The sequence below is a fragment of the Octodon degus genome, unplaced genomic scaffold, assembly GCF_000260255.1.
Source record: "Octodon degus isolate 3935 unplaced genomic scaffold, OctDeg1.0 scaffold00165, whole genome shotgun sequence".
In the NCBI taxonomy this organism is placed as follows: domain Eukaryota; kingdom Metazoa; phylum Chordata; class Mammalia; order Rodentia; family Octodontidae; genus Octodon; species Octodon degus.
Window position 1 is genome coordinate 5,290,511 of NW_004524741.1, and position 17,438 is coordinate 5,307,948.

Below are 17,438 nucleotides of genomic sequence, written 5' to 3' on the forward strand. Positions count from 1 at the left end.
ATGAAAAGATTTGACACACACAGACACAGAAAAAAACCAGGGGAAGACAGAGGCAGAGCCTTCATGGCAGCTGTAAGCCAAGGAACATCAACAGTTTTAGCCAACAGCAGTGTTAGGACAAAGACACAGAAAGGTTTCTTCCTTGACCCTTCTGCCAGGAACCACCCATACCAATGCCTTGCAACTGGCTTTCTGGCCTTCTGGATTTCTGGGAAAGAATAGCTTTTGTTTTTAAATTATCAAATTTACTTTGCTACAGGAACTTGAGAAAATTGATATGCCCTCAGAGTTTCTGTGTGTGTGTGTGTGTGTGTGTGTGTGTGTGTGTGTGTGTGTGTTCAAACCAAGGGCTTCATACATGCTGGAAATGTGCTGTACCATCCACTTGTACTTCTGACCCTCAAAGAGCATTCAAACCTGTGCTAGAGAGAGAAGGATCAGGAGCTTCTTAGGTGGTCTATGTTTCATTAATTTCAGGGTAATTTTGAAGTAAGATCTCTGAGGCCATATGCACAGTAAAGACATCATTTCTTTCCAAACTAAAAGAATGATCACATACAATGAATTTATTTCCACAATACATTTGGGTCACACAGGTCAAGTATCATTAGTCCTGCTTCAGCAAAATAGCATTGATCCAACATTATCAAACAAATTCTTAACAACTGGCTTTAAAATAGACTCTTTTAAAAAAGTAATCATAAAGGATAATCAGGAGGGAATTGGAAGATACAAATACATAAATATTGGATTGGATTGGATTAGATTGTATTTGGAAATAATCAAAACTAATGTAAAATATAAAAATTATATGAATTACATATTAAAATTTCTCTGGAGAGACAAATATGACAACCTTACTTTTGTTACTGTGAGCGAATTTCTTGTTAAATTGTAGAAAAAAAGTTTTTCTGAGAAATATTCTTGACCTACCACATTTATTCAGGTGGTAGCCCACCCAGTCTTAGGGTGGGCATGTCCCAGTCATGATTTACAGGACACACTCAGGAGGCATAAGTGAACAATACCACCCAAACGAACAAAACTGTAATATTTTAAATAAGGGACATAATGCCTCTGCTCTATTCTGCCTCAGACAGTCCATATGTAGAAAGATTTCATTGTTTAGTAAGTAAAAACTATAGATCAAGGATCTAGGGATATAACTCAGTAGTAGATCATTTTTTCTAGCATCTGTGCAGGCCCAGGTTCCATCCCTAGCCCTAGGGAAAAATTAGGGATCAAGTTTCTCAAACGCAGCAACTCTTGAATAGAGGTTTTAATCTTGAGGTATCTCAGAGCCAGCTGGCATCATGTATCTGAAGAAATGTTTCATAGAAGAGGATACTACTTACCCAGTGTCTCAATTACTCTCCTTTCATCGCTTTGCTGGGACAAAATACCCAACACCCAAAATGAAGAAAGGAAATGTTTATTTAGCTCCGAGTTAGTGGAGGTTTCAGTCCATACCCAGCTGGCTCCAAGGCAGAGTAGCACACAGCACAGAACAGTCATTCATGGCAGCAGCATAGAGCAAAAACTGTGGCAGTAGTTCAGGCTAGCTAGCCTTTCTCTCCCCTCCTTACATTGTAAAGCAAATTACCCTCCCCAGGGCCAGGGTGTAGCACTCACTCCTGCCATCCCAGCATTTGATCAAGAATCAATCACAAACTCCAAAAGCTACCTCATTACTGCATGAGGCTTTCTGGGGACAACTAGACACAAACTATAACACCAAGTAATTCAACATTACCTTGTGGTTACATATTAGACAAGAAAGAGCTGCCCAAGATAGGAACAGCATCTGTAACAACTAGTGACTTCCCACTCCTATGAAGTATACAAGCATAGGTAGGTGGGTGAGTTATTTAGTGAGGATGGTACAGCTATTCAATGCATTCAAGCTTTCTTTAAATTCTGACATTATTCAGATATGTAGTTCTTCTCATTTGTGATATAAATATCTTCATGTCTTTAGAATCTGAAGTTTTGACCCTGGATCTATACAACATGAAGCTCAAGAATCATTTTTGCCACATGCTGTTGACAGTTGATAGGAAGGGGAAAGGTAGGCTGTTGTGAAATGTAGTAGAGATTAAATATGGAGGGTTCTCCCTTATTGGCCTTGAACCATAAGGCCCATATTGTCAATGATCTTACAAAATGAGTAAGTAATATGATATAAACAGATGTACTTATCTTCCTATATTGAATGTGTAATCAATTGAACTTAAATGATACTTAACAATATACTGAAAAAAAAAAAAGGAGGGAAAATAAATGAGAAGTAAACAAGTATAGGACACCTATACTGGCGGAGAAAATAGGAGTATTTTTCAGAGTTCTTCAGAGAAACAGAATCAGTAGATGTATGTATGGAATGAGAAGGCAGTGATTTTTTTTCAAGGAATTGCCTCACAGGATTGTGGGACCGAACAACCCAAATATGCAGTATGGGCTGGCAGGCTGGAGACCCAGAGAGGAAACCTAGACAGTGAGCCGAGTCTCATGTCACCCCCTGAGAATCCCCTCCTTCTGTGGAGATAGGTTCTGATATATCTGCCAATGTCCTAAATACTTAATCCTTAAAAGCTTGACATTAAGTAGGGGATTTTTTTTAAAGTTGAATGATATATAATGAATGTGACTGTTGTAATGTTATCTACTCAGCTACGTATTCCATATACTTTATGAACACAACCGCATGCAAATTGTAAATAGGCCACATTTCAGTCCAATGAAGATACAGTAATGTGCTTCAGAGGCTCTTCACTATTTCAAGAAAGGCACTCAAAGGAAAGCAATCTAAAAAGTGTTTCTATAATACTGAGTACATTGAACAAATTATTACTAGAAGAACATAGCAAACAGGACCAATGGAATTATTCCTTTTGCCTCCACATTACACCAAAAATAGACCAAAAAAGATGAAGAGAATGGATTTTATTTTTAGTGGTTAACTTTATTATAAGAGCCCCACAGATTCGGTAGAAAATGGTTGAAATGCAGGAAGAAGGAAATATGAGAGAGACATCATCAATATATCAATCTAATCAAACAAAGACTTGTGGTTTTTATTAATAAAAATAGAAATTTAGTTACACAGAACATTTTATTTATAATCTTAAAGCCAGCTACTAATTGAGGTATATATATATATATATATATATATATATATATATATATATATAATTTTATTTGATAAACTTACTATGGGAACTTCACAATTAATATTCCATCATGTGCTTAATCTTTATTTGCAACTTGGTGTGTATTTAGAAGGCTATTTTTTTAAAGTTTCTTCTTGTATCTGTTCATCAGACTTATCAGGGACACAAATATTCAATAGTAGTTGTAGATAGCAAGTTATCCTTTCAAACCAAACCAACTTCACCTTAAAGTAAGTTAAGGGTACATAAAACAGGAGTGCACCGAGGAAAAATAGCAGCACTTAGATATAATGCATCTTTGGAGACTTTACCAGTGGTATCAAAACCATGCTCAGGGTGATGGCCATGGTTATGAATATGTAAGGCATAAAGACCTGAAAAAATAAAATTTAAAAGTCTGATTACACAGGAAAATCTATATTTCATATTTACATATTTATATAAACACAAAAAATATAAGCTAATGATTTTAAAACAGGCTATAATAGCTAAGTTAGGTAAACTTAGCTTAAAACAAATTCTTGAGAGAAAGGCAACGTAGACGGCACCACACAGATTGGAGGGAGTGAACATCTAGCGTGTGATTGTTCACAATGGAAATAATCATGGCCATTTTCTGCTCATCTGGATGTCATGAATTTGTTCAAAGAGCATTTCTCTGGCCCCGTGAAAGTCACAATCTTCCTTGATAATATTTCAAGTCCATAAGAAATTTAAATCAGTAAAAAAAAAAAAAAAAAAGCCACAGATGTGTTATTTGGGTAAGTAGTATGACTTTCTAGGCTCAGTAAATTAAGAAATGAAACAAATTGAGACAAAATTTTGGTCAAAATAATTCTCCTTATTTTTTATTTTATGTTTATCTTGCTAAAAATCTTAAAGATCTAATCTTGCTTTATGTTGGAATTATAGGAGTCAAATATCTCATATTACCCAATCTAGAAGAAGAAAATTTGGTAAACAATCATTTTAAAATATCTTTAAGAGACACAGATCTATACTCTAAAGATATAATACAGCTAGTGACCACTTATGAAATACATACATATATTTGTGAGTCATTCGTGGGGGCCTTAATTAAGAATTTCCTCTTGTAAAGACAACCCTAACAAAGATAACTATTATCTCACAGCTCAATATTAGCTATCCAATAATTAAGAGAAGAGAAAAAATGTATCCACTTATTCTACAGATTGTGTTTGCTTTCTTTTTTTGATGTAAATGTAATCTGAATAATGATATAAATAATAGAAGCCATTAATATCAGGACCTGGATTGTTTGGACATTATGGATTATTTGACACATGCGACATCCTAGAAGGTTAGGTATGAAAGAACTGAACACGAGAGACTAAATAACATGATGGACTTCGGAAAATAAACTTAAGAATTAGATTTGAGCCCATCCTGTTAAGGATCATCTTATGCCTCATCTTATTGTTACATTCAAAATTCATTGAATTCTTTTTAATTTTACCTAATTAGAATAAATGATCCAACAAATAAAAGCAAATAAAGAACAGATTCAAACGAGGCAGGCTGTAAGATTATGACAAGAACCTCTGGGGAGGCACTTGCAAGACCGACCATATACGCCAACCCTCACTCTATAGTTTTCGGAGCAATCTTTGCATGTTATAATGTAGCAACTACTACACTGTGATTTTTGGTTTTACAATCTGGCTTTCAAAAAAAGATTATGGCCTGCCTTTAAGATTAATAACCACACCTGTTTGAAGTATAGTCACGTCTCAATAACCAGTACTCAATACATAAGGAGTAAGTGACAGCTGGATAAAGGAGGAGAAAACTAAAAAGGAGTGAGAGCTGAAAGTCAACCAAGGCTGGTGTTTGTGACATCGCTGTCTTCCTTCTGTATTCTTTTTTCATATTTTGTACTTAACAAGAGTCAAATATTCCAAAGAGACTGCCTCGGTTTGAACCTTGGTTCCATTGCGTGCTGTGTGAACTTGGGCATATGACTTAGATTTGCTCAGCTTGGTCCCTCATTTGTAAAACAGACCTAACAAGAGTATCAATCTTCCATATTATTGAGAAACTTGGTAGTTGTCATCCAAGATCAGATTTAAACATGATTCCAGCCCAATTAAAACTATTATTCTGATAGGTCCTCTTTTCCCAATAGTATCTTCATGCTACCAAATATTTGCTGATTTCTTTTTCTGTGCTTAAAAGACTACCACTTTTCCTGTGATTTTTTTTTTTTTCTCATCTAGAGTGAAAGTAAATTTAAAGGCAGTAACATTGAAGATACAGAATTTGTCGTGACTAAAGTAAGTCAGTGCTTCAAAACAGCAGACATCATTCTTCATCTCACTTTGCCTCTTCTGTTTCTCACTTGCCACATCTGACCCTGACTGAAGAAGATACTGGGGTGACTGAGTGGCTTACAAAGAAATCAAGTATTCTCTGGTCAAAAGAACCATAATGATCTATCCCATCATCCAGAAAACTATCTCTGTCTTTTATAAACTATTAACTATACTTTAAGAGGTTTTATATGGATTGATGCCTGCCCAATTTTGAAGGGTCCTGAGTTCAATCCCCAGTACCACCAAAAAAAAAAAAATCCCACCTAATAAAAATGAAAATGAAAACAATTTATACCTATATGCCACAATTTGTTGAGCAAAATGATCTACTCATGTTCTGAATATACTTTTATACTTTTAAAATACAGTTATATGTAGTATCTTCTGTTTCACACAGAAAAAAATATTTAGAAAATTCATTTTTACCTTATAAGGCCTGTGTAGATGTGGTTCCTGGTACCTCAATTTTAGTAATCCTATCATTTGTAATGTAGTCCAAATGGAAATTACAAAATAAAGATAGTTTATCAGTTCAACTAGGTTTGTTACAATGATGGCAATGGATCCCATTATGACAATTGCTAGCACAGCTATCAGTGGAGAGGAGTGGATATTAAGTGTATTGAATAACAAAGGCAGCTGGCCTTGCTGACCAGCAAGATGTAGCACCCTCGATGAGCCAAGTGCATTAATCAGAAGGTTGCTAAATAATGAGGCAGAAATAGCAAAAGGCATAAACCACGTTAACTGAGGGATAACTCTCTCAGTCCAAGTGATTGCCACAGCATCTGCAGAGAAACAAAAACACATGAAAGAAATATGTTAAGGAAGAAAACTACTAATAGCAATGATCATACATAAAAAAGAAACTGGCAAATCTTTTAATAATACTATTTCACAGTCTTAAGCCCAAAGTTTAAAAAGTCACTCAGAAAATTTAATTTTTCTTATTTCCTTGTTTATAATATAATTTCTGTTGCTTACAGTAATATCTCGTGCGTGCATCCTTTGCAGCGCTATCACAATGCATCGCAGACAGCCATCATTCTTATGGCTTCTACAACAGATCAGGAGTTCTTTCTGGGAAAGGATTCATCCATTCTTTTAAACTAGTATTTCACTTAGTGACAGACATGGTGAGTTTTCCACATGGATTTGTGAGACACTCTAGCTCTGTTGACTGGACGCTTGGAAGCACGCCGATGTTCTAAAAGGAGAGTTCGAGAAAGGCATGGTGTGGCACTGCTGAAACAGCGTGACGGCGTATCCATAAAATGACACGAATTAAATATTTAGAAAAGTGAGCCATGTAGGTGGAAAGCAAAAAAATTACACACAGGTTTTAAAGCCTACATTTAGGACAGGTCCAAACTATAGACTGGTGGTCCTCAACTAGAGATGATTTTCAAGGGTCACATGAGATTATTTTGGTTATCCCAACTAGGGAGGGAGAAGGTTTCTATCTAGTGGGTAGAGGTCAGGATGCTGCTATCCACCGTACAATGCACACAGCCATCACCTACAGTAAGAAAAAGTATGGCCCAGCATTGGGAAGTGACAGTGACAGAGCATTTATCTATCATGCATAAAGCCCTGGGTTCACTCCCCCCAACTATGGGGGCCAGAGAGGACCGGAGAATTGTACAGAAATGTCCATAACGTTGACACTGAGAAATTCTCCTATGTAGAATAATCATTAGAGAATATTCTGGGGGAAGTTTGCTTAAAAATGACAAGACCTTATAACATTAGTATATCAGTAAGTATAAAATCACCATTAAAGGGATGCATTCATTACATGTGAGAACTCAATTCATGTTACACAGATATAAACTAGGACAGACCACATGCTCACAGAGAAGAAAGGGCTCAGTTTTCAGTGGAATGAGAACAGCATCTCCTAATGGCCCCAGGGTGGGGACCTGCTGGGGCTACTTTATGTGCAGGTAGCTTGGTTTCCAGGGAAGCCTCCAGGTCATCAATACACTTTTCACATGTGACCAAATTAAAATGTCATCAATGCCTCTTCTTCTTAAGACCTTCATGTTTTAACCCATTTGAACACACTTAAGTCCTATCACTTCTCTCTTTAGTACTGCTGTCCTACAATAAGGGGTCTTGATTAAAAGTACGCCATATCCTGCCCCAGTTGTTATGCATCTCACATGAGGCATAATTGGTTATTCTTCCCGTGCATTCAAGGCACTGTACACCTCCAACTTTCAGACATCTTTTAGAAGCATTGCTTTCCCATAATGCAAAGGGAATTCTCTTCAGATTTCCCTGTGAGTGCTTGACAAATGTGGCTGATCACAACCAGGGAGGGTCCAAGCAGCTCTGAGAAATAACTGATACAAAATGATACACAATATTCCTATGTAATCTTTACTGATTTCCCAGAAGTGATTTTTTTTATTACTTTTTATGTACTACTCATTTTTTCTTTAAAAATTCTTATCGAGCTGGGGAGATAGCTCAGCAGCATAAGCACCTGTTTGGTAAGCACAAGGTCTCCAGTTCGATCCCCTGGACTGCATGCCATGCCGACCCCAAAACTGGGTGTGGTGGCGTGGCACTGGAGCAGCTGAGACTGGAGGATCACTATGAGTCTGAACTGCGTAGCAAAATCTTGTATTCCAATAAATAATTTTTTAAAATTCTTTTTAAGAAATATTATCCTATATGTCTCCAGTAAAGAACAATAAATAGCACTGATGTTCATAACGTAAAGACAAAATGTCCCCTTTCTCCTCTCCTCAATCTTTAATTCACATGACCCAAAAAGTAACTGCTATAAAGAACTGCCTGGATCCTTTTGCAGAAATGGTTGGTGATGGCCGGGCTTAAGCACCTGTGAGAATTGTGCGCATGTGTGAATGGTGCCTGTGTGTGCACGCATGCTGGGCTGCTACCACGCTTAGACTTTTTTTTTTTTTTACTTTCCAGTATATCTTGGTCCTCGGAGTGCAAATACATTCACCTAGTCATCCTAGTGAATTCTCAGTAGATCGTTTCATAACTGTAAGTTAATTTGTCTACTCATTTTACACTGGTGTCTCAGGTTTTTCAGATTTTTGGAATGAGAAGACAGGCTTTAACAAAAATGCTCATGCCTTCACTCTTGATAGTTATATAATTCTCAGTAAATTCCCAGAAGTGAGACTTGTGAATCCATATGTGAAGACGTTATCAAGTAAAGATGATATCATAAAGTTATCCTCCAAAAATAACTGCATCCATTTATCAGGAGTAACTCTAAAATTCCCTATCTCTTCAAATTTCTTAACTGTACGTGGATATTTGAGACCACGTCCCGTAGGCAGCCTCTGAACACGGAACCCCTTTAGCTTCTATCCCTATGCCATTTAATTCGTGATTTAGGTTACCTTGTCCTAAACCCATATTCTCTAGTTTTACAGCACTTGGAAACCTCAAGGACTCCAAATGTGAGCACTCAGATCACCGATGTGTTTGCAGGGTATCCAGATCTCAAGCTCTCAGGGTGGAACCAGGGCTCCCCACATCGCTATTTCCACATGTCTCATTCTAGAGGGACACCTTTCTTTCCCCAGTTGAGGGTTTATCTACATTGAAGGTCATTTTTTTATCTGATAAGAGAGCAACGTGTGACAAATAAACCAGATCTCTTATACTGATGAAAATGTTACATGATAATATCACTGATTCTTTCGTTACATAAACCACAGAATGTAGCCTTTATCACAGCGAGGCATAATGTTTTTCAGTGTTCCTCACACAAAATGTAACAACCAATTCATACTGCATTATAGATACTCTATGTTGCTTTGGAAGTTTTTTACATCTCTTTTTTATGTATTTAAGGTCTAGATACATAAAAGAGTCTACAGGGTCTCACTACACAGATGGGACTCGTAGTGATCCTCCTGTTTGCAGCCTCCCAAATGCTGGGATTACAGGAGCGCTCCACCACGCCCAATCTCAGTTGTCTTCTCAGTGCATCCTAGGGGTGGAGTCGGCACTGCAGGCCAGGGATTGAACCCTGGTCTCTGCGTGTGCCTAAACAGGCGCTTTAATCCGCTGAGCTATCTTGCTGGCACTTACATCTTTTACAAGTACCTGTTTTGCTTTGTTTTGTTCTGTTTTCCTGTACTGGGAATTGATGCTAGGCAAGCACTCTATGACTGGGTTACATTCCCACCATTTTTGTTTAGATTGGATCATGTTAAGTTTCCCAAGACTGGCCTCAAACTTGTGATCCTCCTCCTCAGCCTCCTGAGTAGCTGAGATTACAGGTGTGTGCCATCAAAGTAATCTACCTATACCAGTTTAATTAAAAGAAAATCCTTAAAATTTCCAATTTTAAGAAACTCTTTAGTTTACAACTTTTCCCACTAAGTGTGCAATGCATTAAAGAAAATTTGGAAAGTTCAGTGGAAATAATAAAGCAAAAGTTGCCCATAGTTTCTTAGTGATTATCAATGCTGATATCTAATTTTTATTTTTTAAATGTGTTTTATTATTCCCTATTGAAGTTACAAGATACTGCATTTCAATGTGGTTTTTAACATGTATTTTGATCATATAAATACTCCTTGTTTTAATCCCTTACTTCCTCCCCTTTCCTTTCTCTTGTCCAATAAATTCTCTTCCTATTTTCATCTCATATTTTTAAGATTCCACATACTAGGAAAAACATACAACAATTGTCTTTCTAAGTCTGGCTTATTTTAACCCGATGATCTCCAGCTTCATCCTTTACTTTCTATTTTATAAGAGAATATAGATCTTGCCTTTTCTGCTATCATCAATTCTAAACATTGCCCCTTTCCTGCAGGTACCCATAATCAGCATAATCTTTCATACAGCTCAGAGAATTCTATTATATGAATCGTAATATTCATTTATTTCAAACTCATTATACATTTTGGTGATCTCCACGTTTTTATTATGGTACTTAATGAGATGATAGTCATCCCTATATACACATTTTCTAAACACATTTTCTCCTACAATCTTGAATATTTTTTAACTTAAATGTTTAATATCACAAAAGTACAGATACTGACATTCAGAATTTGAGCAAAAACTTAAGGATTAGGCCTGAAAGGATTTGCTCTGTGAACCAAATTATGAGCAACTATTGTCCAAGTACTCTCAGAGTTTTCTGCACACTCCGAGATGGCATATTGTGCCACCCACAAACTTGGTAAGACCATGACAATTGGCTAGAGGAGACATGCACTATCTCATACAGAGCTGTGAGGCCAGGTCACATCGAATTCTGGCTTCTGTGAACCATAATGGCTGCCTCCAACGATCAGCAGCTCTGGTCACACCCACAATTAATTATAAATTTACTCTTCACACAAACAAAATAGCTAGGAAACCACTGCTTGTTCTTACCCAGTTTTAGACTGGTTTGTTCCCTCAAAATTTGGACCTACCTAGTTCCCTGGTCCCAGCACACCTAGGCCAGGAGGAGTCAGCACTGTTGCTCATTGCACGAGACAGAATCCTACACAGCACTCACAGGAGCACTGCGATGGCTTCTTAGAATGCTTATATTAAAACCATTATAAATGATATTTAAGGAGATGGAATTACTAATGACCCTAATTTAATCATGTATACAATGTATTGTATTTTCATACTATACCCCTATATACAATTAATAATGGTAGTGAAATTACATATTTCTAAAAACCTCTCAGATTGAACTCCAATGCCTCAAATATTTATTCCCAGTGTCTTAATTATATCAATAATAGTATCTAACAGGATTAGTCCTTTTTATATATTTTAATATTTTATTGAGAAAGAAGTACCAATGAGATAGTTTCAAAACAGGTTAGTAGGACAGTTACAATAAATAATACATTGCATATTGTTGTCTTTGTAGTAGTTGTTCCTAGTACAGGATGCAGATATGATATCTTGTCTAAACACTATTAATTCAAAACCTTCTTGTTGAACTAAGAGAAAGTAGCTGTATATTTATGCTATTTTGTATATACAGATACATATTTTTTCCACTACAAAATGGGCCATTTATATCCCCTTTTTGCCAGAGATGTGTATTCCATTGCCATTCATATATTGTAGGGGCATGAATTCAGAAGAGTAACCCAATACAGTCCAGTATCTATAATAGTAGTGGGTTATCCTCAAGACTGGCAGTGTTAGAAGTTGTTAAGTTGAGCCATTTACAACTCAGCATATTAATATGGCTTTACTTTTTGTACCTCAGTTTTATACTTTTCTGCTGGATGGTTAAGGCCAAGGTAAAGCAAGACCTATATAACAAGAAATGGAACTTTTATATCTGATAAGGTCAGTCAAGTCCCCTCAGGATTTATCCTGAAACCCTGTGCTGCACTTTGTAGATCCTTTGTCAATGTCACCCATGTGGATGAGTCATGGCCACTGCTTGACCAATTTGCTCTCTGAGAAAGCCTGAGAGAATGTTTTCTCTCCATGTGACTCTCCTTTGGCACACTCTACATCATTGATCACTTTCCTCTGTAGCCCCATAATCTCCTTGATCAGAAAATTTAGGACATCACTGAGTTACAGGATGTTACAGTACAGGTTCTCCTATATTTTGAGTCCTCACTGACACTGAAGGGCTAGGGCCTTTCAAAATGTTGGCTGTCCTCGCAGCCCTTCTTTTTCTCTAATTTTTGGTCTGCAAACTTTAGTTGTTAAACATCCAGAAGAGAAGCTTAATGATATTACCCTATAACATAGGCATTTGAGCGTAACCTCACTATCTAGCAGGATTAGCCCTAAAGGCACAGGATGATAGGGCTTATCTCATAAAGTGGTGACTCCAGGTTTATTGCTGGAGTAGAATATTTTTACTTTCCCTGTTTCTCATTTCTTTCCAATTTTCTTATTCCTTGAATCTAATTGTATTTTCAAATGTGTTTACATCTTTAACATTTTCTCATTCTTTATTCTACAATTTGAGCCTCAAGATAGTAGTTGACCATCTAACTTTCAACATAGTCTTTTACCACAATAAATTGAGTTATTTAAGGCAATCAAATATATTCTTTTATCTATTACTATTAATTAAATGCAATAATTGACCATTAGTATTTACATTTTAACTACTAATATCTTGCATTTCAAACTTATCATTTTTCATATCACCTGGAAGAATATAGAAAATTAAATGCTTTAAAAGTTATAATAGATAATAATACTGATTACATAGTATCTATCTGATGAAAAGAGATCATGAAAGGATTAACTAATATTTTGAATCTGAATTCTATAATCATCAGCATTATGCAAACATTTTCCATACTATTAGAAAAGGCATTCATGTTTAAACATGATCTAGGCCTGATCATCCTCTTTAGCATTCTGTTACTCGAAAATTACAAGTCAACGTTATATAGAGAATAATGACCAGAAAGCACCAGTCTCCACTGGTCAGATGATATTCGAGATGTGCTGAAATGACAAGCCCTTTATTTGCTTATTGTCTGGGCTGTATGTGTACAAACCTGAAGAAAGAATTTCTCTAGGCGTCAGCACAGTCATGTAGGAAATGTTAACCAGCAAATAGAGCACGGTCACCACAGGGAATGCTGTAAATATGCATTTGGGAATTGTCTCTCTGGGTTTTTTCAGCTCTCCTGTAACACATAAAAGAGAAAAATTGTAATTGGCAAAATGTATTTCTTAAATTTGTCTTTAAAATGTTTCACGTGGGGACTGGCGTGGTGGTAAAGTGCCTTGCCTAGCATAGCCTTGGCTCCCATCCCCCCACACATCCCTAGCACTGCAAAAAGGAAAGAAAAAGAAAACTTGTTCCATGTGTCAAGTACCAGGCTGGGTTTCTCTTCCTGCCCACTCCACCACCACACATGCACACACGCACACACACATGCGGAGGGTCTGGGACAAACTACTGTATAGCCAGCTCCCTCTGAGTTGGGTGCTACATGAAGATACTCCCTGCATTTTCCTAATAGATGACACGACACCATTTCTGGGAATACAAAAATAAAAAATGACATTTGAATCTACATATTCAGCCCTCTCTAGTAGGAATTCTTTTGGGGATTTTGAGACAGGGTCTCCCTACATAGTACAAGCTGGCCCCAACTCACTATGTAGCCAGGCTGGTCTCGAACTCAGGGCAAACCTCCTGTCTTAGCCTCCCAAGTGCTGGGATTACAGGCATGCACCACCACACCTGGCTCTTTAGCAGGAATTCTGCACTGAGATTGCAGAGCTGACCTTGGGCAGTAGGAAAACAATAGTGAACAAAAACTGCAGGACGTTAAACCTCAGTAAGAGAAGCTACATGTTAGTTACTGCCTAGAAACATATGCAAAAATGAAGACTGGTAAGTGGCCATATGAAAAGAAACTAAATGTTGAAGCTGTTCCCATGGCAAGTTGATGCTTGCAGTCCTTTCTACCACCTCTAGTGTGTACAAGTGGACTTGCTTTTTCTCATTCTTCAGAAATGCCATGTGCCTTCTTGCCACAGTTCCCATTCTCTTAGATAGAATGGTCTTTCTTTTCCCAATTCCAAGTTGTTCCCTATTTTCCTTCAGATCTCTGCACAAGCATTATTACTTCTGCAAAAGTAGGAGAGGAAAATCTCTTGCTGAGTAATAAAATTGTCTGGTCATAAGGCATACGTTCAAACAGAGTTAAAAAGAATCATAAATTCCCCCTGTAGCTTCTTACCCTTCATGTGTTCTAGTAGCAAGCACATGAACAGAAGAAAAAAAGGTCAGGATATGTAGCCTGGTAGTAAAGGGCTTATTTTGGTAGCAGAATATCTGGGCTTCATTCCCAGCACTACAAAGAGGAAGAAAAGCAAAAAGCAGTATGAGGCATAATTTAGCATCATAGATAAGGTATTTTTTGTTTGCTTGTTTTCTTTTTGTTTTGTTTTGTTTTGTTTTGTTTTGGTCTCACTATGCAGTTCAGACTCGTAGTGATCCTCCTGCTTTTAGCCTCCCCAGCAGCTGGGATTACAGGCATGCTCCACCACACCTGGACTCCATCACCCGTTCAGCACACCCTGGGGGTGTGGCCAGTGTGGCATGTGGTACAGGGGATTGAACCCCAGTCCCTGCACTTGCCTAAGCAGGTGCTTAGTCTGCTGAACTATCTCGCCAGACCTGATAAGGTACATTTTAGAACAGTTTATTTTTCCAACATCATTCAACTTGTTACACCATTTTCCCTGGTTTTGCTATCTGCTGAGAATTATGCCTTGACAGAGAAAGTCCGATATGTGCAGCCACATATACTAAATGCAACCTCTGCACAGAGCAGTGAAACCAAGTAGGGATCTGCGACCACTGTATGCCAGACATCACCAATATATAAGAAAGTCTATCTCAAGAATTTGAACCAAAGATCAGTAAGACTAAAAGAATCAAAAGAAAATCAATGTAGTGGTGGTTTTTAAAAAAATGAATGGAAGATGAAAGATTTAGTTTTTCAAGTCCTAGTGCTGGCCTGTTTTTTTGTTGCTGCCAAAGCTTGGTTGCTCAGATTTTTCTTGAACTATAACATTATTTTTTCCCATAAATTCCCCTTTTATTGTTTAAACTATTGTGTGTGGGTTTCTATTATGTAAAGCCAAATCCTCCTGACTAATAACTATCTATCCTTTTATATACATCAAAGTTCTTGCATTTGCACAGATTTTCAATATAACATCCATGGAATACATTAATATGAGTTGATTAAGCATTTGAAAGGTAAGAATTAGGGACCTCTGATTTTAACCTACCTTCACTGCTGGTTTTGAACAATATATTATCTAACAAGTTTCCTCCTTTCTTGCTGTTATATTGGGAGAAAATGGAAACAATATGGATAATAAAATTCCAATCTTTTCCTTATCACTTAATAAGTGCTTTAAGAGTGATCATTATTGGGCTGGGGAGATAGCTCAGTGGCTTAAGTGCCTACCTGGCAAGCATAAGGTTCTGAGTTTGATCCCCAGTACCAAAAAGAAAAAAAGAATGATTGTTATCGATCAGTATGGTTATTAAAGTTTTGGAACAAGAAGGACAACTTTTTAAATAAGCTATACTTTTTTTAAAAAAATCAACTGTATATTCTCATTATGCATTTAATTTATAGATAGGAATAGAGAGTAGCATTTAATTTGTAATAAAGAGCTATAACAACCAGACAGGCAGTGAATATTCTTGAAACTTGATCTAAAAGATAAGTACTCTGACACCATTCAAAGTAAGCTGCCTATATATTACTATTTTATGGACAAAGCATTTTTTAGAACTTTGTGTATCATAAAGTTTGTTGAATAAATTAACAACTGCACACACACAGAAATGCTTTCATCGTTCATTCACTGTTAGTAACTGCTTTGGAGGAATTTTGTATTTGTTTATAGATTAATAATTATATAAATCTATTTTCAGCAGAGAATAATTATCTATCAGTGAAACATTTCAGGTAATAAAACAAGATAGAATTGGCTCAAATAGAAGTCAGAAGTATCTTTTTAAAAAAATAGGTTTATGGTGTGTGTGTGTGTGTGTGGGAGAGAGAGAGAGAGAGAGAGAGAGAGAGAGAGAGAGAGAGAGAGAGTTGATCACTTTTATTTCTGAATTTGCAGCGGCCCATTTAGTCTCAGATTGTACAAGCATCTCACTGCTTTCCTTCCTCAACACCTCACTTTTTAACTCAGTGCAAACTGACATTTTCCTAATGTCTGAAGTTCACCAATGATCTCTGACTTAAACAATGAAATGTTCCCAAGTCAGTCTGCTCAAAGAGGAGGAAGTGTTTGGTAGGGTTGGTGCATGACAGAGCTCAGACCAAGATCTAAGTATTTCCTCTTTGACTAGACTACAATCCTCTTTAGGGTTTTTTTGTTTGTTTGTTTGTTTTTGGGGGGGTTGTTGGGGTTTTTTTTGCTCCGAATACCTTCAGGGCTGGTTTGACTGGCTTGAGTTGTGGGGATGGAACCACAGCAACCTGAGCCTGAATGCTTTGTTAAAGCAGCCACTTGAAGAACTGAGCTAAGGGGCAGGCCCCCTACAATCCTCTTTAGAAGAAGAGGATTTAGGACATCCTACTCATCTGAGACACTAGTACAGATTTTTAAGGGCAGTTTTTCATTAAATGATTTAATTCATAACAAACACATCACTGAGGAAGCATACAATAAAGGATAATCTTATACGAGAATCAAGAGTTGCCTCATATTTAATGCCAACATAAAGAGCTGGTAAAAAGATAAAATAAGATAAATGAATGTGAAAAAAGCCTGAAGAGGCAGCAGGAGAAGGATGCAGAATTCAAGTGAAGAGACTGAGCTTGAAAATGAGGAGAAAATCTTTTGTCCAGACCTACTTCAGAACAGTCAGAGATGTCCCTAATTGTCTGCTCCAAGAAAGTGCTCATGCAAATGTGAGACAAAGCGCAGCGCTGCTGCTCTGCTCTGGGCTCCTGAGTGAGCCAAGCAGGAAGACTTCACTGGACACCCTCTTTGGTGGCCAGCTGCCCAGTTCTGGCCCAATGAACCAGGATCATGAAGCCACTGAAGAAGTTTCTGCGTCACGTGCCCAACTTCCTGAAATCATGCTTACAGAGGCTGGTCCTAAACACTGCTTTGCATTTTAGCTAATTGACTACTAGGTAGATCCAAAATTGCTATAGAATGCTCCTATAGAGTATGAAAAAAAATATCATTAATTAGAAACATTGGATGCATTATTATATAGACCTACGATGTTACATTCACTTGTAGAAGAAAAAAGTTTTAATAAAATATAATTCCAAAAGGCATTAAAAACGTTCTACAATCTGAGGTGCAGGATCTCAGGATAAATCCTGAGGGGATTTCACTGACCTTATCAGACCCCAAAGCTACAAATCTTGTTGCATAGGTCCTGCTTTACCTTGGTCTTTGCCATCCAGCAGAAAAGTATAAAAACGAA

At 37.2% G+C, this 17,438-nt stretch overlaps 1 protein-coding gene across 1 annotated transcript in view; it reads right to left on the reverse strand.

Moving 5' to 3' along the window:
• Positions 1-3,426: 3,426 nt before the first annotated feature.
• Positions 3,427-17,438, reverse strand: part of Slc7a13 (solute carrier family 7 member 13) — a 47,210-nt gene continuing 33,198 nt past the window's right edge. The window contains exons 2-4 of the mRNA XM_012517332.2: positions 13,000-13,131; positions 5,930-6,291; positions 3,427-3,544 (exon numbers count right to left, since the gene is read on the reverse strand). Coding sequence (XP_012372786.2) covers positions 3,452-3,544; positions 5,930-6,291; positions 13,000-13,131 — 587 coding nt within the window. The 3' untranslated portion in view covers positions 3,427-3,451. The remainder of the gene's footprint in view (positions 3,545-5,929; positions 6,292-12,999; positions 13,132-17,438) is intronic.